At 42.4% G+C, this 21,851-nt stretch overlaps 1 protein-coding gene across 3 annotated transcripts in view; it reads right to left on the reverse strand.

The window, feature by feature from the left end:
- Znf248 (zinc finger protein 248) overlaps positions 1-17,329 on the reverse strand; it is a 25,828-nt gene extending 8,499 nt beyond the window's left edge. The window contains exons 1-3 of one of the 3 annotated variants that reach the window (XM_029535416.1): positions 17,263-17,329; positions 16,496-16,766; positions 15,548-15,589 (exon numbers count right to left, since the gene is read on the reverse strand). In XM_029535416.1, the coding sequence (XP_029391276.1) occupies positions 15,548-15,562 (15 nt within the window). In that variant the 5' untranslated portion in view covers positions 15,563-15,589; positions 16,496-16,766; positions 17,263-17,329. Of the gene's footprint in view, positions 1-1,550; positions 1,616-15,547; positions 15,590-16,495; positions 16,901-17,262 lie in introns of those variants that run through there. The other 2 variants (XM_029535417.1, XM_029535415.1) reach the window with 2 other exon arrangements.
- Positions 17,330-21,851: the final 4,522 nt, after the last annotated feature.

The raw sequence follows: 21,851 nt of genomic DNA on the forward strand, positions 1-21,851 counted from the left end.
TCAGATCTTGTTAAGGATGGTTGTGAGCCACCATGTGGTTGCTGGGATTTGAACTCTGCACCTTTGGAAGAGCAGTCGGGTGCTCTTATCCGCTGAGCCATCTCACCTGCCCGCTTTGTGTTTTAATATGTGGTTGACTTTGGAAAGAATTACATGTTCTGCTGAGAAGAAAATATATTTAGTGTCTTGGTAGAACTGTTTTATAGATCCCCATAGGTGCATTTGATACACTGTTTAACGCTTAAGTTTGTTTAGTTTTTGTCCAGCTCATCCATCTACTAGCAAAGAGTAGAGTTTTGAAGTCACCCATTATTTCTGTATTAGGGCTAATCTGTGGTGCTAGATCTAATATTAATTTTATGAAATTGGGTCTACTCGTGTTGGTTTGTATGTGTTTAGAATTACCGAGTCTTATTAGTGGCCTGTTTCTCTGGTGAGTATGAAGCCTCATTAACCCCTCTGACTAGATTTGAAGTCTAACTTGCTGGGAATTAGAACGCCTGTGCTGCCTATTTCTTGATTCTGTTTGCTAGGAACACTATTATCATCCTTTTACTCTAAGGTGTAATCTAATGTTTATAGTGAGGTATGTTTCTTGGAGGTAGCAAAAATATCAGTACTGTTTCTAAACCAAACTGCAAGTCTGTATCTCTTGTTTGGAGAGTTGAGACCATCAAGAGTTATTTTTGAACAATGTGTATTCATGTCTGCCATTTTGTTGGAAGATTTTTAGGACCTTTTCTTCTTTTATTTTTTTCTTGTTTTTTTTTTTTAAATTAAACTAACAAAATTTATTACAACTCAGTATTGACATTTTTAAGTCATCAAAATCATTTATAATAGTTATGTGATATCTTCTGAAGCTAAAAGTAATTTGCACTCAACCAATTTTCTTAAATATATTTGTAACATTAAACATGATAGTAGAAAAAAAAATCTCTTATGAAGTACTCTATGAAAGGAAATTGTAACAGGTTCCTGATCAGACAGAAACCATTCCATCTGGAAGGGAGAATATACATTGTTAACTGTGGCTTCATAGAATGAATCGGGTAGTGTTCCTTCTGTTTCTATTTTGTGGAATAGTTTGAAGAGTATTGGTATCGGGTCTTTGAAGGTCTTATAGAATTCTTCACTAAAACCATCTGGTCCTGGGCTTGCTTTTTTTTGGGGGGGGGGGAGACTCTTAATGACTGCTCCTATTTCTTTTGGGGTTATGGGACTGTTTAGATGGTTTGTCTAATCCTGACTTAACTTCAGTATTTGGTATCTTTCTATAAAATTGTCCATTTCATCCAGATTTTCCAGTTTTGTTGAATATAGGCTTTTGTAGTAGGATCTGATAACTTTTTGAATTTCCTCAGTTTCTGTTGTCATATCTCCCAAGTAGAAACAAAAAGAATTATACAAAGAATGAAAAAAGCCAGGAGCTAGTTCTTGAGAAAATCAACAAGATAGATAAACCCTTAGCCAGACTAACCAGTTGGCACAGAGATAGTATCCAAATTAACAAAATCAGAAATGAAAAAGTTTTCTTCTTTTTTGATTACCTGTTCTGTAACTGTTCCAGGCGAGTGCATTTCCCCTTGCCTTCAGACTGAAGTATGCTTCTGGGATTCTATGTAGAGTTGGCGTAGCAGACACATAACATTTTAGTCTGTTATTGTGAGAAATTATTTTTTCTTCAATTTTAATAGTTTTTCTGGTTGGCTGTTGTTGGCCTTTCAGAACTCCGAATACACCTTTCCAGGCCCTTCTCATTTTAAGTCTTTCTTCTGAATAGTCAAGTGTTATATTGTGGGCCTGCTTTATAAGTGACTTTTCTCTCCTGTAGCTTTTAATATCCTGTTTAATATCCATATTTAATATGTAATTTAATATCCATATTAAAACCATTATTCTGTGGTTTTAATATGTTACAGGGAGTTTCTTTTCTAGTTCTGTCTATTTGGAGTTCTGTCTCCTGTGTCTAGATGGCATATTTTTCTGTAATTTTATTGGAAATATTTTATGTCCTATCTGTGGTATTATCTTTTTTTATGCTCATAATCTGAATGTTAGGTCTTTCATGGTGTCCCAATGCTCCCCCACTTCCTGATCACATTTATTTTTAAACGTATCACTGTCCATGACTGAACGTTCCACATCCTTTACCTGTTGTCTCTCCTTGATTCTGTTTCCTACAGGATTCACTCTGCTCGTGAGCTTTCCACTTACGCTTTATTTGGCTTATTGAGCTTGTCATTTCCAGGATCATTTTAGATTGGGTTTTCTTCAGTAATTCTATTGTTATAACTCAGACTGACTTCCTTATCAGCCATCTTTTTTAGTTTTGTACTCCTAACATGACCTTACTGACTCGTGTGAACTTAATCATTGTTTGAACAGACTTATCATTCTTTTGAACTGTTTGAAAAGACTCCTTTATCATCTTTATGGTATCCCAATGCTTTGCCTGTGCTTGATATTTTTTACGTCAACTTGACACAAGCTGGAGTCACTTGAGAGGAAGAAACTTGCTGAGAAAATGCCTCTTTAAGATTAGGTCATAGGCAAGCTGGCACTGCACATTATGGATGGTTCCAGCACTGGGCTGGTGGTGCTGGGTGCTATAAGAAAGCAGACTGAGCAAGCCATAAGGAGCAAGCCAGTAAGCAGCACCACGCCATGGCCTCTGCCTCAACGCCCACCTCCAGGTTCCCACCGTGAGTTCCTGCCCTGGATTCCTTTGATGAGAATGAACTGTGATGCAGATGTGTGAGAGAAATAAACCCTTTCCTGCTCAAGTTGCTTCTGGTCATGGTGTTTTCAACACAGCTAGAGAAACCCTAACTAAGACAGTGCCTTAGTTAGCTGTGCTGGCATCTGTGCATCTGGTTTGTGGGTTGGTTGAATTTTTCTTTCATTTTTATTATTTTTTTTATGTAAGTCAGTTACTTTCCTTCAGCAGTGGTGTTTCCAGTGTTCAGTAGAGATAAGTCCTAGCAGGGGTGAAATGCCATCCTCCTTTGTAGGGTCGGTCTTTGGGGTGAAGGTCTGCCTCAAATCTTCCTCTGGGGGTTGGGAATTGCCTTGTGCCAGCCAGGGCCCCCTGCATGGATCTGTGACTTGGGTAGGGAGCTGTGGAACTCTCCTTGTCTGTGGTTCTTATTCAGAGTCAACTCCGGCCCCTCCCTGAGTCTGAAGCTTCACTTGAAGCCTCTTGGAGAAACATGAAACTTTAAACATCCCTGTGGGCAAAGGTAAATCCACCCGCGTTCCAAAATTTCCCCTGAAGCCACTGAGAGATATGGAAGTGGGCAAGCATCAAGTCAGTGCAGGACCCGCCCACTCTGCATCCGTAGCTTCTGTTGGAGCTTCTGGGAGGTGTGGAATTTCCTGACCACTTGTGAGTGGGACCTGGAGTCAAATCTGATCACTCTCCCTGATCTGCGCCTTCTTCTGAACCTCTGGACCACCCTGAACACCAAGAGTCCTAACCCTGGTTCAGGACTGGTCCACACCCTGTAGCTGCCAGGAGAAAATCTTTTCCTATCCATCTGACAGAGAATTCGCATCTGGAATATACAAGGAACTGAAAAACTCAACATCGAGAAAAGAAATCACCCAATTAAAAGATGGGCGTGGAACTGAACAGAACTCACAAAACAATGTGAATGGCTAATTCTCAGTCACAGGGAAATGAAGATTTCACTGTACCCCAGTCAGAATGGTGATTACCAAGAATACAAAGATAAATGCTGGCTTGGGTTTAGGGAAAGGGGAACCCTTATACACTGTGAGGAGAGTGTACACTAAGCCAGCCACTTTGGATATGTCTGGTGATTTGGGGGGGGAGGGGGGAAGATTAAAATAGAGCTCCATTGACCCAGCTATACCACTTGTGAACATACACCAAAGGGATTCCAAATCCTCCTGTAGAGATATCTGCGCATTCTGGTTCACTATTGTTCTTTCTATTCACAATAGGGAACAGGTGGAACCCACTGAAATGACCACCAGCTGATGAACAGCAAATGAAAATATGGCAATACTCACAATGGGGTTTTATTCAGCTATAAATAAAAATAAAATCATGTTATTTGTAGAAAAATTGGTGAAACTGAAAAATATGACACTGTGTGAAGTAAGCCAGGTCCACAATGTCAAACCCCAAATGCGCTCTCTCTCTTTCTCTTGTGTGGATCAAAGCTTCAGATTCGTGTTTGTGTATCCTTAACTTGATATGTTCATAGACTTGGAAGTAAGGAAGGGGGCTTGTTAAAAGGGGAGAACATCCAGGAGGGTAGCAATGGTAGAACACATGTGAAATGGAATGAAGAAATACTGGGGATGGGAGATTTAAACTGGAACAGGGCACTGGAGAGAAGAAGGGGTGACAGAGGAGCACTGACCAAAACTGAAGATGTATGGAAAGCCACACTGAAAACACCACTTAATAAGCGAATTGATATCTCTGTCTTCTATCTTTCTGCATTGTTAGCACGGGGTGGCACATGTCCTGTGCCTCCCGAGTGGAGCTTGGAAGAGAATTCTGTGGAATTTAGTTCTCCTTCCACCTTTGCATGGGTCCTAGTGATGGAATCCAGGTCATCAGACTGTCACTGGAGGCAGCAACCCCTGTACCCACGAGTCACCTGCCAGCCCCATTATAAGCCAATCTAAACAACATAATTTTTAAAAGTGTCTGAACCATGCATGGGAGGGCAGTGCCCGAAAGCCATGGGTTTTAACACTAAAATCCCAGTGCCAAGTGTTAGACGCAACTTCCTAGGAGTTGCTGCCCAGAAGAGCCCTGGCAGTTACCCCAAGCTATACAGATCAAGCCATTGGTTGTCCCACAGAACTGGATGGTAAGTCCTGATTGCTGAATACGTCATACGCCTTGCTTTCAGAACACAGACTCCACACTGCAATGACAAACTCCCTCCCCTCTGGCTAGCATTTTTAGTACTAGAACTTGCTTTGCAGGCAACTAGGGGAGAAAAGTCAGCAGTCATCCTCCCCAGCTTCGGACACTGCATGCTACAACACTGGCTTGCTAGGTAAGCTCTGCCTCGCCAGAGGCTCGCCAGCTTTAGGGGAACGAGCTGAGGTGGAGCACAGAGCTGGCCAAAGCCCACAAGACTGATGCTTCCTTGTAACTAACTGTGCTGGGGGCTAGAAGCTGATGGCTGCTGCAAACTTAACACTTTCTCCATCATTCTGTGGCTGAAAACTGCTGGGTTTTGGCAATTAACACAGGCTTTTTAGAAACAGAGAATTAGGTAAAAGATTTATTGCTAGAGCTCCTTTCTCTGCAAGCCAGCCAGGAGCCTCTAGCTGGCCAGGTAAATAGCTCAGGGCTCATTAACTCTTTGTGACCCAGGAGGAAAGAAGTTACACGGACAAGACACACATGCGATGGAGCAGAAAGTGGCTACACACCATTTTTTATTGCTCAGTTCTCTATATAAGAATTATCTCATAGATAAAATGTTATAAAGAAAGGAAAAGAATTAAAATCCTTTGTGCAGGCAAATATGCACACACACACACGCACACACACACACACACACACACACACATTCTCATCAGGCCTGAACACCTGTTTCATCTACTCCACAAGTGTTCATGCATACCGACCCACAGACAAACAGACATATACATGTATACATTCGGTGGATGGGGCTGAGGCCCAAATGCCATACACATACATTTGGATGGCTGCATGGGGCAGAGGGAGTCACAGCCTTATTTCTATTCTCTGGCCTTTTTATAGACAAATGTTCTTAGAAGGTTACCTCATAGATAAAATGTCACACAAAGGGAGTTACAGGAGGATATTGATGTTAAATTGAAAGTGATTTTTCATTCTGTATGCTCATCATAAGTTCAAAGCAACAGTTTCATGCGGCCTTGCTTCATCATAGTGCACACCCGTGGCTTCATCCTTGGGCCTGACCTACAATGACTGTTCTTCCTTGAACACAAATCTGTCCCAAGCCCATTTCTCTCCTAAGTGGAATTGTGAAAGCTCATTGTGTTCCTTATCATGCAGCCTTTACTTACTATTTTATGAGGAGGGGGCACATTCTATTCTTGATTCTAAACTTTATTATTTCTTTCTCACAAAACAACTAAAATCATTTCTTAAAACTTTCTTCCTAAAATTATTTGAATCAAATCAGGAATTCTATAAAGTCATTAATTCATCGAAATGGTATTAACTCATGAAAGTTCATCTTTATGTTGCTGTGCAGGAAATGTTCTCAATAGAGTGGGCTACTGCAGAGGCATTGTTAGGCTATGTAATAGTGACAGGAGAGGCCTAGCAGCAGCAAGAAGTCATCCTGAGATGAAGTCCCTTGGGGCATTGCCTCTCAGAGCTCACCCATCTTAGACCATGCAAAAAGGTGGGTCACCTCCAGAAAGTCTCCTGCTAGCCTTAGCTTCTCCTAAATGGCTCCTGGCACTGCCTCCAGGTACCATACTGGCACAATGTTACAGGGGTGCCAACTCCTGAGCAGGCAGTTGATCAGCACTGTGGACCTGGCCAAAGCTTCATGGCCAGGAAAGTCAGACATACTAGGAGCAAACCAACTGTCTTCATTTTGGTAAAAGAACATGTTGTCAATGTATTTCTTAAAAAATACTTATGTTTGCACCTACAGGCTAGTGTGGTCCTCAATCTTGGTCAAGCTTCTCTCACAGTTTCTCTTTGCAGTGAACAGCAGTTAATACAGAGAGCTGCCAAGGGACTGAGGACAAGAGACCGTTGAGTACTCGGTCTGAAACAGGACATCTATCACTTCCTCCAAGACAGTGGCTCCCAACCTGCCTTATGCTGCGACCCTTCATTACAGCTCCTCACACTGTGGTGAACTCCAGCCATTAAATTATTTCGATGATACTTCATAACCGTAATTTTGCTACTGTTATGAATAGTAACGTAAATAGCTGATATGTGGGCTATCTGATGTGTGACTCCCCCAAAGGGATCATGACCCACAGGCTGAGAACCACTGCTCCAAGGCTCAATGAACACCATAAAAGAGGAAGCTGAAAGAATTCGAGAGCTGAGCAGTGGGCAGGAGCGCTGTGAGCTGCTGGGTTATAGGTAGGCCATAGTCATGGCACTCACAACTTCACAGCAGCTGTGGCTGCCTGCTAGGGTCTACACAAGACTGAACTCATGAATGTACATTCACAGGCAGTGCAGGAGAGGCTCTTGGGCAGGGGAGCTATTGGCAGCTGAGGGGTTCTTGGAGAGAGGAAGTCACCATCTGCTGTGATGTACTCACTTATTCATTCTCCAGATAGCTCCACATCCATGCCAAAATGGCAGCCCTGGCTAAACCCAACACAACACAAGATCACAACACAAAAATGAAACAACACCAAAGACATAAAATTAAACAGGGACTTGGTAGAAGGAGGAAGGGCCGGTGGGATGAAGGCATGAGAGCACAGGGGTAGAAGTGTCCATTAAGTTAAGATAGTCCTCAGTTTTTAATGCACTGCAATGTCTAAGGAAAGACATTCCAAACTCACAATCAGTAGATGGAGCAAAATGATAGGAAGGCAGACGTGAAGAAACAATGGAAATTAAAGTAAGGCTTAGCTTCGAAAAAAAAAAAAAATCAACGAAACCAAAGAGCCTCACCCAAATGATTACAGTTAGAGATGAAAAGGACAACAGTCAGGAGTGAAATGCAGACGGTCATTACAGCATAATCTGAAAATCTATATTCCAATAACCTGGATCATGTATAAGAAATGAGAACATTTCTACAAAAATTAAGCAAATAGAGCAGGCTCAACTTAAACGGACACACAATAAGCAGTATTATTGAAGCAGTAATAGTCTCCCACAAAGAAAAACTCAGACCCACACTGATTTTTACTGCAGAATTCTACCAGATCATTAAAGGAAAACTAACACCAGTGTTCCTCAAACCATTCCATACATAGAAAGAGAAGAAGAAACTCCAAACTCCCGAAGACAACATTATTCTAATAACAAAAACAGGTAAAAACATGATAGAAAAGAAAATGATAGGCTAATCTCTACAGCAGAATGAGACTGTCCCACTAGGTCTAACGTGAGCATATCAGACCCTAAAGCCTGACTCCTCAGTGACATACTTCCTCCGATCAGGCCACACACCCCAATAGTGCTACCTATCGGGTAAGCATTCTAACATGTGAGTTTTGGGGACCATACTTATTCAAACCACCACAGGGACTCACACCAGGAAGTGAGAGGTCTACAGAAGAGAACCTTGAAAACACAAGAGAAATGTAAGACCACAGAAGACCTCCCATGCCTCTGGATAAACACAGTCACCATAGCAAAAATGACTCTACTACCAAAACTAATCTAGAGAGTGAGTGAAATGCCCATGGACATTCAAATGACTTTCTTTGGAGAAACAGAAAAAAAAAGAATCTAAATTCATATGGAAGCTTCAAAGAGCCATGACAGTCAAAGAAATCGTGCACAAAGGGGCACTGCTGGAGCTATCACACGTTCTGATTTCCAGTCCTCTCCAGAGTCATAGTAACAAAACCCCACAGTGCTGACATAATGGAACAGAACAGCAGACCAAGAATTAAAAGGAAAAAAAGCAGATCAAAAAATTCTGCTTTCATAAAATGAGGGGAGATATAAAACTGCATGGCATTCTATAGTCATAAGATTTCTGACAGTGATGCCAAAACCACACCCTTAGCCACACCCTTAGCAAAAGTCAACCTCTTTAACAAATGCCCCTTGGGAAACTGAGCATTCTCAGGCAGAAGTACATCGCTTTCTACATCTTACTCTACGAAAACTAATTCAAAATAGACCAAAGATCTTAATATCAGGAACTAAAACACTGCATTTCACAGAATTAGAACGCTCATCCATAGCAGGGGGGAAAAAAACAGCAAAGGGATAGCATACAGAATGAGGAGAAATCTTTACTCAATAATTTATGACAAAGGATTTATACACAGAAAATAGAAGAACTCAAAAACAAACAAACAAAAAACCCCAAACAACCCAACCAACAAACCCATGAAAATAAATTAATTTTAAATGCACAACTAAAAAGAGCCCTAAATCTGGCCCAGCCATACCACTTCTGAGTATGCACTGAAAGAACCATGTTGTTGGGTTTTTTTCCAACTTGACACAAGCCAAGGTCACTTAGAAAAAGGGAATTTCAGCTGAGAAAACGGCCCCAGCAGACTGGCCCCATTAGAGCTTCCTGTAGGGGGTGCAGTCTGCCATGGGCTGGGCCACCCTTGAGCAGGTAGTTCTGGATATAACAGAAAGCAGGCTGAGCAAGCCATGGAGAGGAAGACCATGAGCAGCGTTCTCCACAGTCTCTGCTGTATCTTTGCTCCTGTGAGAGTTAGAGTTCCTGCAACGATGGACTACAACTGGAACGTGCAAAGAAATCGCCCTCTCCTCCCCAGGCTGCTTTTGGCCATGGTCTTTATGACAACAACTCATACATGCTCTAGGTCAGGAGACCACAGAAGTATTCTCACCTTTGTTTACCACAGCTCTACCCAAAACAGCCAAGTCACAGTGTACAATCTAGGTGTCCATCGACAGATGAATACACAAAGGAAAGGCACATGCACAGTGAGATTTTCTTCATCCTTAAAGAGGATGCAGCTATGTTGATTGCTGAAAATGGACGCAGCATCTTATCACCATAATAATCCAGGCTCAGAAAATACCACGTTTAGATAATGCCTTTTGTTCCTTTGAGGGTAACTTTAATTAGATGTACTCAGCTCAAGGCACACAGTCAGCCCACTGGATACTGCCACTTTTACACGTGGGCCTTGAAAGCAGAAGAGAGACTGGGATGGGAAGAGATTAGGAGAAGAGGCTGGGAGAATGGTGAGGAAGCTACAGGGTGAACATGTTCAGAGTCCGCCGTCAATGTCAAAGGAATGGCCTTTACGAAATTCGGCACAACATACAGACAGTATCCAGCAACAAACATGTAAAATAATAAAAGACGATATTTGAAAGGGCTGGCGATGCTGTAATGACACTGTTGCCTATCATGTATGAGTAAGGCCTTGGCTTCTGTCCTCAGAATCAAGATGGAAAAGACCTAAGGGATCAAGTGATACTAAGTGGTTGAGATGCTGAAAGCTGTTAATAGACTTCTGTGACTGAAGACACAAGGACTGATGTGTAAAAGCCTTGTGGGTGTAGTTTGAGACTCGTGAGAGTGGAAGGGTGAGTGACTTACGCCCCCGCCCCTAGGAATTGTGCAGAAATCACTAGGGATGCCTTGTGTTCTTAGTGGGTGGCCAGAAAAAAAATATAATGTAAATACACCTAAGAGGAATGGATGGCAGGAAATAATCAAACTCAGGGCTGAAATCAACCAAGCAGAAACAAAGAGAACTATACAAAGAATCAACCAAAGCAGGAGCTGGTTCTTTGAGAAAAATCAACAAGATAGATAAACCATTAGCCAGACTACCCAGAGGGCACAGAGACAGTATCCAAATTATCAAAATCAGAAATGAAAAATGGAGATATAACAACAGAAAGTGAAGAAATGCAAAAGACTATCAGATCCTACTACAAAAGACTACACTAAACAAAACTGGAAAATCTGGATGAAATGAGTGATACCAAGCAGCAAAGTTAAATCTAGATCAGATGAACCATCAAACAGTCCCATCACCCCTAAGGAAATAGAAGCTGTCATTAAAAGTCTTCCAACCAAAAAATCCCCAGGACCAGGTGGCTTCAGTGCAGAATGTTATCAGACCTTCGAAGAAGACCTAATACCAATACTTCTCAAAGTATTTCATAAAACAGAAACAGAATTAACACTATCTAATACATTCTATGAAGTCACATTTACACTAATACCTAAACCACACAAAGACCCAACAAAAAAAAGAGAACTTCAGACCAATTTCCCTCATGAATAATGATGCAAAAATACTCAATGAAATTCTTGTAAACCGAATCCAAGAACACATCAGAATGATCATTCACCATGATCAAACAGGCTTCATCCCAGGGATGCAGGGATGGTTCAATATATGGAAATCCAACAATGTAATCCACTATATAAACAAATTCAAAGAAAAAAACACATGATCATCTCATTAGATGCTGAAAAAGCCTTTTGACAAAATAAAACACCCCTTCATGCTAAAAGTATTGGAGAGAATAGGAATTCAAGGTCCATACCTAAATGTAATAAAAGCAATATACAGCAAGCCAATAGCCAACATCAAACTAAATGGAGAGAAACTTGAAGCAATCCCACTAAAATTAGAGACAAGACAAGGCTGGCCACTCTCCCCTATCTATTCAATATAATAATTGAAGTTCTAGCCAGAGCAATTAGGCAACAAAAGGAGATCAAAGAGGTACAAATTGGAAAGGAGGAAGACAAGATATCACTATTTGCAGATGATATGAGAGTATACATAAGTGAGCCCCAAAAATCAACGGGAGAACTCCTACAGCTGATAAACAACCTCAGCAAAGTGGCTGAATACAAAATTAACTCAAACAAATCAGTGGCCTTCCTCTACTCAAAGGATAAACAGGCTGAGAAAGAAATTAGGAGGACACCCTTCACAATTGTCACAAATAATATAAAATACTTTGGTGTGACTTTAACCAAACAAGTGAAAGATCTCTATCACAAGAACTTCAAGACTCTGAAGAAAGAAATCGAAGAAGACCTCAGAAGATAGAAAGATCTCCCAAGCTCATGGATCAGCAGGATTAACTTACCTAAAGCTAACTTACCTAAAGCTAACTTACCTAAAGCAATCTACAGATTTAATGCAATCCCCATCAACATTCCATCTCAATTCTTCACAGAGACAGAAAGAGCAATTCTCAAATTTATCTGGAATAACAAAAAACCCAGGATATCAAAAACCATTCTCAACAATAAAAGAACTTCTGGGGGAATCACCATCCCTGACCTCAAGCTGTACTAGATAAAAACTGCACGGTGTCGATACAGAGACAGACAGACAGATCAATGGAATACAATTGAAGACCCACGAATGAACTCACACACCTATGGTCACGTGATCTTTGACAAAGGAGCCAAAACCATCCAGTGTAAAAAAGACAAAATTTCAACAAATGGTGCTGGCACAGCGGCGGTTATCATGTAGAAGAATGAGAATCGATCCATTCTTATCTCCTAGTACAAAGCTCAAGTCCAAGTGGATCAAGGACCTCCACATAAAACCAGATACACTGAAACTAATAGAAGAGAAAGTGGGGAAGAGCCTCAGACACATGGGCACAGGGGACATTTTCCTGAACAGAACACCAATGGCTTCTGCTCTAAGATCAAGAATTGACAAATGGGACCTCATAAAATCGAAAAGCTTCTTTAAGGCAAAGGACACTGTCAATAGGACAAAACAGCAATCCACAGATTGGGAAAAGATCTTTACCAACCCTACATCCAATAGAGGGTTAGTATCTAAAATATTCAAAGAACTCAAGAAGCTATACTCCAGAGAACCAAATAACCCTATTAAAAAATGGGGTAGAGAGCTAAACAGAGAATTCTCAACTGAGGAATCTCAAATGGCTGAGAAGCACTAAAAGAAATGTTCTTCGACATCCTTAGTCATCAGGGAAATGCAAATCAAAACAACCCTGAGATTCCACCTCACACCAGTCAAAATGGTTAAGACCAAAACCTCAGGGGAAAGCAGATGCTGGCGAGGTTGTGGAGAAATAGGAACACTCCTCCATTGCTGGTGGGATTGCAATCTGGTACAACCACTCTGGAAATCAGTCTGGTGGTTCCTCAGAAAAATTGGAAATAGTTCTACCTGAAAACCCAGCTATACCACACCTAGGCATATACCCAAAAGATGCTCCAACATACCACAAGGACACATGTTCCACTATGTTCATAGCAGTCTTATTTATAATAGCCAAGAGATGGAAACAATCCAGATGTCCCTCAACAGAGGAATGGATACAGAAAATGTGGTAAATTTACACAATGGAGTACTACTCAGCTATTAAAAACAATGATTTCATGAAATTCACAGGCAAATGGGTGGAACTTGAAAATATCATCCTGAGTAAGGTCACTCAGTCACAAAAGAGCACAGTTGGTATGTACTCACTGATAAGTGGATATTAGCCAAAAAGAAGCCCAGAATACCCATGATACAACTCACAGACCATATGAAACCCAAGAAGAAAGAAGACCACACCAAAGTGTGGATGCTACAGTCCTACTCAGTAGGGGGAAGAGAGTAACCTCTGGGAAGTAGAGGGGGGGGAGGGAGAAGGGGGAGGGAAGAGTGGGGGTGACTTCAGATATGGGAGGAGATGGGAGAGAAGTATGGAGGGTTAGGAATTTGAAAGTAGGTGTGTAGCAGTGGAGGAGGGGGTATTTAAATACCACCTTTTACTCAAGGTCCCCCCAAATGCAAAAACCTTACCACATAGTCTACCAGAAAAGCTGTGGAAAAACAAGCATTCTCATGCATAGTCAATGAGATTATAAATGGTCACTCCAAGACAGGCAGGCCCATAGAGCTAATAGAGTTCTGGAAATTCACGCACGCAATTACATGAATAATATGATACACACTAATGTGTGCGTGTGCGAGCATTCACACACACACACACACACACACACACACACACACACACAGAGCTGTGAAAGAACAGCAGCAGTTTTGTTTTATTGATTTTTCTGAGACAGTGTCTCTCTTTGTAGCCCTGACTGTTCTGGAACTTGCTCTATAGCCAGACTGGCCTTGAACTCAAGAGAAATCCACCTGTCTCTGCCTCCTGAGTGCTGAGATTAAAGGCATATGCTACCATCGCCCAGCTAGAACAACATTAGTTTAATAAACCTGTACGTTAGACAGTTGGATATCCAACTACCATGGGATTGTAACAAAAAGAGGAGAGAGGCGGGGAGAGAGGGAAGGAGGCATGGAGGGAGGGGGGGAGGGAGGGGAGAGAGAACGCACAGCAACAGTAATCTGTGCACTGTCAGAGAGTTCTGGATGTTGCAGATCCACAGGTGCTCCGTCTACATCCACGCTCTCAGAACCCACGTTAAAGGGATGTTGCAGATTCATAGGTGCATCTGAGCTTGAGAAGCTCCAAGATCAGATTTGTAAATATAGAAGAAAGGGATATATAAGAACAGTCATGCATATTTTAATTTAATAAATAATTATTTAGCTTTATTTAAGTAGCTATTACAAAGCTGAGTAACTACGGTAGAATGACTACACATTCATATCTGAAATTGTTCCAGATTTTGCCAACGAACATAGTTACTTATAGAATACTTTTCATGTTCAGTGAAAATGTCCGGAGAGGATTAATGTCACCATACCTACAGGACACAGAACGGGTGAAGCAGAAAAGAGGACACACTTTTGTATCTTTTGCATTAGCTTTTTTCCCTGGCTCAGATTTTTATAATTTTATTAGAACATACTATTCTAAATGTTAGTATATTAGTAATTCGAAACCGTTAAGAAAAAAAGGAGACCCAGGAGACCCATCAGTAAAACAAAGAATGGAGGGCCAAGGGTGAGAGAAATGTCTGGGGCAAAAAGAAAATAAGCCTTCATATGAGCTGGTGAGAAATCGGTCAGGTGTGTGTGTGTGCGTGTGTGTGTGTATGTGTGTGTGTGTATGTGTTTATGCATGTGTGTGTGTTTATGTATGTGTGTGTATGTGCAGACTTGTGCATGATTATGTGTGCACATGTGTGTGCAGGCTTGTGCATGTGTGTGCACACCTGTGTATACGTACTTGTTTTGTTTTGGTATGTTTTGTCTGATTTTCAATTTTTGGATTTTGTTGATGTTGCTTCTTTTGAGTTTTTGGCAGAGGAGAAGGAACATGAAGTTGGGTGTGGAGAATCTGGAAGGAGTTGAGGGAGGAAAGAATATGATAAAAATAATTGTATATAAAAAAACAACTTATTTAAAAATAAAAAAAAATTAAAACAGTCCACTGTCAAAACTACCAAATGCTGCTGACAGTCAAGAAAGGCGATGACAAGGACATTTGCTGGCTGGCCTGGAAGGCCATTTGGTGGCCTTTTCTAGAACTGATTTGAGTGAATGGCAGTGAGGGAAGATGGCCTTATTTTTCAGGTTGAATATAAATGAGAAATGCATAAACATAAGCTGCCCACATGCAAATTTACCTAGACACAGTGAGCTGGCTAAACATTTAGGAGAGCTACTTTGAGAACACACGGGGCTGCAGATCCTGGCATCTCCTTTTGAGTCCGTTCCAGGATAAGGCAAGAAACCCAGAGCAGTCCACTCCAGCCTCGGTGTTGGGACACGAACTCGTGTCTGGTTTTAACAAGAAAGGATGATAGACAACAGATCACATTCACCTCCGTGTGACGACCAGACAACACAGGGAAAATTTTGTCATTTTTTTTTACAGTGGCTGTAAACTTTTGCCTGATTTACTTTTTCATTGAAAAACAAAACAATAAACAAAATGGGAATAAATAAGCAAAAAAAAAAAAAATAAAACAAAACTCACCTGGGATTTGTTCATTTTCTGCTCTGAGTGGAGGAGGGAAAGCTGAGGGAGAAGGAAGAATGAGGTCAGGAGAGACTTGGCCTGCCCAGTGTGCAGCCACAAGCAAGCTGTTACTTCTTCAGGTGTGGCTCTAACATAAGTTGAGTTTAGATACCCTGCACTGGATGAATGTAAACACTTGTTTCCCCTTAGCACCCAACTTACAGGAGAATTAAAAACATGAGACAATCTTTTTAATTTAGCAAATAATAATCTAAAGGAGGAAAGGCTGTGGACTTGTCCAGGCTGATAATCAAGGAGAATGAGGGAGTGCGGAGTTGGGGGTGGGAATCAGGAGGTATTGTTAAATCTAACAGCATTAATCCCTTGAAGTCAGGTAAGTCAAGAAAATGAACGGGAGGGGGGGTTTTTAAGGCAAGATAAACATTTCAAAATGTACTTGCTTACATTCCAAGTTGTTTGCTTACAATTCTCAAAACGATCGTTTGATAAGAAACTTGCAACCTCAAAGAGAAAATGTACAGCCATCTGCAGGCCCTGGTTGTGTCACTAAAAAACTGCAAAATGTTAAGATTCTCAGGACCACCTACACTACTGTCCCGATGGGAACATTTGGCCATAAAAGCAAAGCCCTCAGCATGTTCCTACATGCCACCTTTAGATGAGTCAGAGTCTAAGGGACCGCCCCCTCCCCCCTCCCCTCCCCCTCCCCCCCCCCCCCCGGTGTGGCGGCGGGGGCCGGGCCACCCCTCCCACGGCGCGACCGCTCTCCCCCCCCCCCCGTCAACCAGGTAGGAGGGATGCATAAGATGTGGAGGTAGGGGCAGTGATAGCAATTCGGACCTGCAGCTGGTGAGCCTTTCACTCCCGCTCCTTTTTCCAAGAACTAGCATTCCATGTATTCCATGTGCAGCCTGGTTGTACCCATCTCTCTCAACTCCAGCTCACCTCTCTCCTTAAACTTGTCCCAGACTTTCGGCGAGCACACAGTCTTCCATGGTTTCAGGATATTGTGTCATTTTCACAAAATACGTGAGCGAGAACCAAAGTCAAAACTGGGATCCCAGGTGTGTGAGAGGGCAGGAGGTTTGGTGGTTAGCTAACCACTTTCCTCTTCCACTCCAAACACTGCGCCCTAGGGACCAGTCCAAAGACCCCCAGCGAGGGTGGGCTCCCTGCGACCACCGCAGAGTATTCCCAGCACAAGAAGTAGTCGTAGCTTTAAAAAAAAAAAAGAAAGAAAGAAAGAAAAGAAAATTGCAGCAAGTATTCGTAATAGTCACACTGTGCACAAAAGGAAACAGAGTCTCGGGTAGGTTATTCTGTCCCAGTAATTCATTCACTCGGGACCTGGCTTACCCGCTCACCCCCCACATCCCAGCATCTGGCCCCAGTATCCAGAAAACGGATGCGTCGCCGCGTCACGCTCGCGCCATGCGTGAGTCAACTCCTCAGGGTCCCGCCCTACCACCCCGCATCTTCCCCGCCTAGTGGGCAAAATGCGCAGGCGCAGCACGAGCTAGAGGCCCTAGATTAGCTCTGCAGAGGTGCGGGACTATCCGGATCCCGCAAGCCCGAGCCATGGAGTCCCAGCGCACCCCGGCGTTTCCCCCATACAGCCCTCCACCCCGCTGATCCCTGGTTGCTGCCAACAGCGACCTGGATGGCCCCGAGCTCCCAGAAACCCTCCGCCCTTGATGCTATCTAGGGCTCACCCGCCGCTCCTGCAGCGCACGGAGCCGAAGGCCAGGAGTTGTTTCCCAGGAGGGACGCGAGTCCAGGGATGGACCAGGAGCAGGACTGCAGCTTGCGCATGCGCAGAGGAAGGGGCGGTGCGCCCAACGGTGCTCGGAGTGGGGTCTCCACGTCCAGTGTTGGAAGGACTGTTGCCTGGAAAACGGAGTCAGCTCCTGTCTCTCTCTGTATTGTAAAATGATGCTGTAGAAGGCGTCTAGAAACCGGGATTATGTTATGTAAGAAGTAAAGGCGTTTGCAGTGTAAAAACGACCTTGTCAGACTCATTTCCCAGGATGGGACTTTCTGGTACACCACGACAGTTTTCTGTATCTTTATTCTGTCTAGCGCCAGCCTTCTGTCACTATCCCGGGGGCTGGGGATCAAATCAGCATATTCTTTACACTCAAAAAGAAGAAAAGGCGTGCTTATAATTTTGTTGGAATGTCAACTGGTGTTGGAATAGTTCAGGACTTGGTTACATTGTTGAGATTTCATGGGCGTGGCTTCCCTGTCCTAGCTACAAAACACAATCTCACACCAGACTTCCAGATCCTCTGGCTCCTAAAATCTTACTAGGTCTTCTGCAGTGTTGCTTGAGCCTTAGGTGCAGGGGCGTTATATCATTTGGGCTGAGAATTCTTCTCTCAGTTGCTCAATGTATTTTGACAAGGTGTGGCCTTTGTTAATGGTCTCTAACTGCTGTAAAAAGAACATCTTTGTTAAGGAATGAGAGCTACACTTACCTGTGGGTATAATGATACATATAGGGAATGTAGTTATGAATTATACTACTTTAGGACAGTGTCAGTAGTAGGGTTTCCTATAAGATTCATGATCTCACTAGCCTCGTGCTATAGGCCTAGCTTCTCTCCTGGCATCCCAAGATGAAGAGTTTCAGGCAATCAACAATAACAGGGAGAGAGAGAATATTAGTCTTCCCCAGGGGTGAGTCCTATCAGTTGTTGTCCAATACCAAGTGGTCAGTCAGTCCCCAAAGTCATACACCTGCAGGCAACACTGAAGGATGCAGAAGGTTCTATTTATGTGTGTGTGTAAAAACAGTGGTTAAAGAAAAAAAGGCTGTAAAGAAAGGGGAGTTAGGGAAAAGGTAGAAGGAAGGACAGGGAAGGGGAAATTTGTGTAATATTTTAACTAAATAAATTAGTTTGTGAATGTGAAACAAATTTATATAAAACCCTGGAGAGTAATCTAAACTGAAAGATCATCATCGTGAATATTCTCTGGATAAAAGAGAGAGAAGCCACAACCCTAGTGCTGAATAGCATTAAAAGGATAGCTGTTCTGCTGGGTCAGGCTTACCATCCCCAGGAAGATGTTGGTCTCCTACTACATAGCCAATTCAAGGCCCACATGGACTGCATGAACCTCAAATCTTAGGGGGAAAACAGATAAACATAATATTCACCCATATTTAACTCAAGTGAGCAGATGATGTCTCTGAGGAACACTTTATATGAAAAGAAGTAAACTATAGGATTTATTCAAATCTCCCCTCCCCAGTGATTTTTCTATTTTTGCTCCAGGAACAAATCCAAAATACCAGAAGTCCCTGAAGGCACCAAGCCTTCCTAGCCTCTCCCAGTTCACAATGGCTTCTCCATCCTGTCCTCCGTTGCTTTGGGATATTTGAAATGAAGCATCTCATTGCTCCTGTTGGTTCACCCAGCGTTATCTACATTAGTATGGACTTGTGTATTTAGTTTGTTCTCTATGACTGTCATTCTGTCCACTTCCTCCCTATCCTTCCTCCCTTTAGGCTGATTTGTTCTCTGTACTATAGTTTTACCTTCCCCAGAATTCCAAATAAATGCAAGTAGGTTTTAATGTGGCTTCTGAATTTGGCTTCTTTTATATACACCAAAATCATTTCAGACCCATTCATATTGTTATTCGATGTTTTAGGTCAGGGCCTGTCCTCTGACACTATTTATTTCATGATATGATCTAACAATAGTATGTTATTCTGAGCCTCAGTGTTCAAACATTGGATAATGGGAGCTGTTAGATCTTTTAACATATCCTTGTTTCTTTTGAAAAGCATTTCCTGACTTTTTCTGACATCACAAGATAGTACAGATTCAACCTGGATTTGCACTACATAGGCCTAGAACCAGCCATTTCTCAAGAACCCATTATTAGAGACTTTGATATCTTAGCTCTCCAACTGTACTCAGTGCTCTGGGGCGTAAGGATATTTAAATTTCTCAGCAGATAGAGGTACGAAATGTGGGTTTATCTATCCAACTTAGAAATCTTTTCATAACTTAGAAAATGGTTCCATAAAATATTGGGAAATCATAAAATATTTGACAACAGTAAAGTGTTTCTGGACGTTCGATGACTAATAGCTCTTCCAAGGCTTTTCTGGATATACTTGCCCATGATGTGTCAATAAAACCTCACACATACCCTTGGTGGTCAGCTGCAGGTACATCCACCATTGTCAGGATAGTATTGATGTTCGGGAAGCAAGAAAGCATTCTCGTTTGACATAACTAAGTAGTTGGTGTTGGTTTAAACTGCCCTGCTGGGCTGAAACTAACTTTGACTAGCCACAAATATTTGCATAATTTCACTTCTGTGGTTTATCCAGAGAGGAGCTCCTGTTTTCTTCTAAGAGACACTCTCTGACCCATTGCGGAAATTCCCAGATAAGGGACCATTCCCTTTCTAGCTTCTCAGTTGTAAACTTCTACCCACATTGGCCTCTGGCAGCAACAACTTACTCTCAGAGAATTGATTAGAGTCTGTTCTCTGGTAGCTTCTGTTAGATTAGCATGGTTGCTGCCCGGATCTTACCAATGTCTTTCTTGTTTGTTTGTTTGTTTGCTATGGCAAGTGCTTCATAGAGTACCATAAAGGTAGAACCATACTTACAGGTGGGCTTTATAGAAGATCTACACTGCCTGGTCCAAGAAGTTTTAAGGGGATTTGAGCTTTTGGTGGTTGAAAGTCTTGCAAACCATCGCCTGGAGATGAAGCTGTTGAATACTCGAAGAAATAAACTTGATGCGTAGGCTAAAAGTGCATGAACCGAGCGGAAGAAAAAGAAAGATTCATATGAATTGTCCCAGAGAGGAAAGTAACCTGGGCCATATGACCAGCTTCAAATCCCATGACCTAAATCCTCCTTTTGTTCCTCATTCTCAGAAATCACTGGCATTTTTGATGTTTTAGAGATTTTGTTGGACTTGTGAAGATTCATTGCTATAAAGTGTGCTGGTTTGAATAGGTCTGGCCTCCATAGACTCATCTGTTTGAATGCTTGGCCCCTGGGGAGTGTGAGCTTGTTGGAATAGGTGTGGCCTTGTTGAAGAAAGTATGTCACTGTGGGGGTGGGACTTTGAAATCTCATATGCTCAATCTCCACCCAATCTCCTCATGGCTGTCCTTGGATCAAGATACGAAATTCTCAGCTCCTTTTCCAGCACCATGTTTGCCTGGACACTGCCATGCTTCCCACCATGATGAAAATGGACTAAACCTCTGAAGCTGTAAGCCTTCCCCAAGGAAATGTTTTCCTTCACAAGAGTTGCCTTGGTCATAGTGTCTCTTCACAGCAGTAAAGCCCTAACCAAAGCAAAAGGGGACATGTTTTTCCTGTAGCATAACTACCATTTGAGCAATAGTAACTCTAGAGTCCAACAGTTCTAGACTATAACTATTGCCTGACAATTTTATGTTCTTGTATTATCAAAGTCTGTAGGTTGGTGTGAGTTCCATGGATAGTCTCTGGGCAGTAAAAATAGAATTCGTAAGATACTCCCCTAGTTCTTATACCTGTGATGAGAGTAAGATCTGGAACCTAAGGATTTACTTTGGACCAGAGAGATATATTAGGGTAATTAAGGTAGGAGTATGCACTTCTCATTAAATGTGACTTTTGGAAAGGTGGATGTAGGTAGGGTATGTAATGTTGATAAGTTGATTGGAAGGCAGAGCTAGGCTTGCTAGAATTATATAAGCAAAGTATGTGTGGTCATTAGGATCCAAGTGGTCAGTAAAGGAAAGAGAACTTTGGAGTGGTTCCAATAGTGAACATGCATAATTGAGGTCACAGATGGACTTGTCAGTGGGATAAAGCACCCTGTACGAGAGTATAGGGAAGGACAGGGATGAGAGATGAGGTTTGGGAGCTGAGGAAGAAGGATCAGGGAAAAGATGCAGGAGAGGAAGAAGGCAGTGGTAGGAGTTTTGAAGGTCAGGGGTATGAGAGAGGAAAATGGGAATAGGAGCTATGTTTCGGAGGGGTGCTCTGGGGCCAAGAATGAGTGGTTAGGTTGACTAAAAGAAAAGGGGGTGCAGTGCAGAGAGAGGGGGAAGCCTCAAATGAAGTTGGATAAGGAAGAAGGTTCACCTTCCAGATCAGTTTCTGAGAGAGAGCTCAAGAGAGTAGGTTTAGATGTGCAAGCTCATAGCACCTGGTATGCAGAAATGAAGGCCGGGGGGGGGGGGGAAGCAGAGCAGAGATAAAAGAAGGCTTGGAGCAGAGAGAATCTCCACCCACCTGCCATCTCCCTGGAGGAAGTTATTCAGGTCCCACAAG

The sequence above is a fragment of the Mus pahari genome, chromosome 2 (assembly GCF_900095145.1).
Source record: "Mus pahari chromosome 2, PAHARI_EIJ_v1.1, whole genome shotgun sequence".
In the NCBI taxonomy this organism is placed as follows: Eukaryota; Metazoa; Chordata; class Mammalia; order Rodentia; family Muridae; genus Mus; species Mus pahari.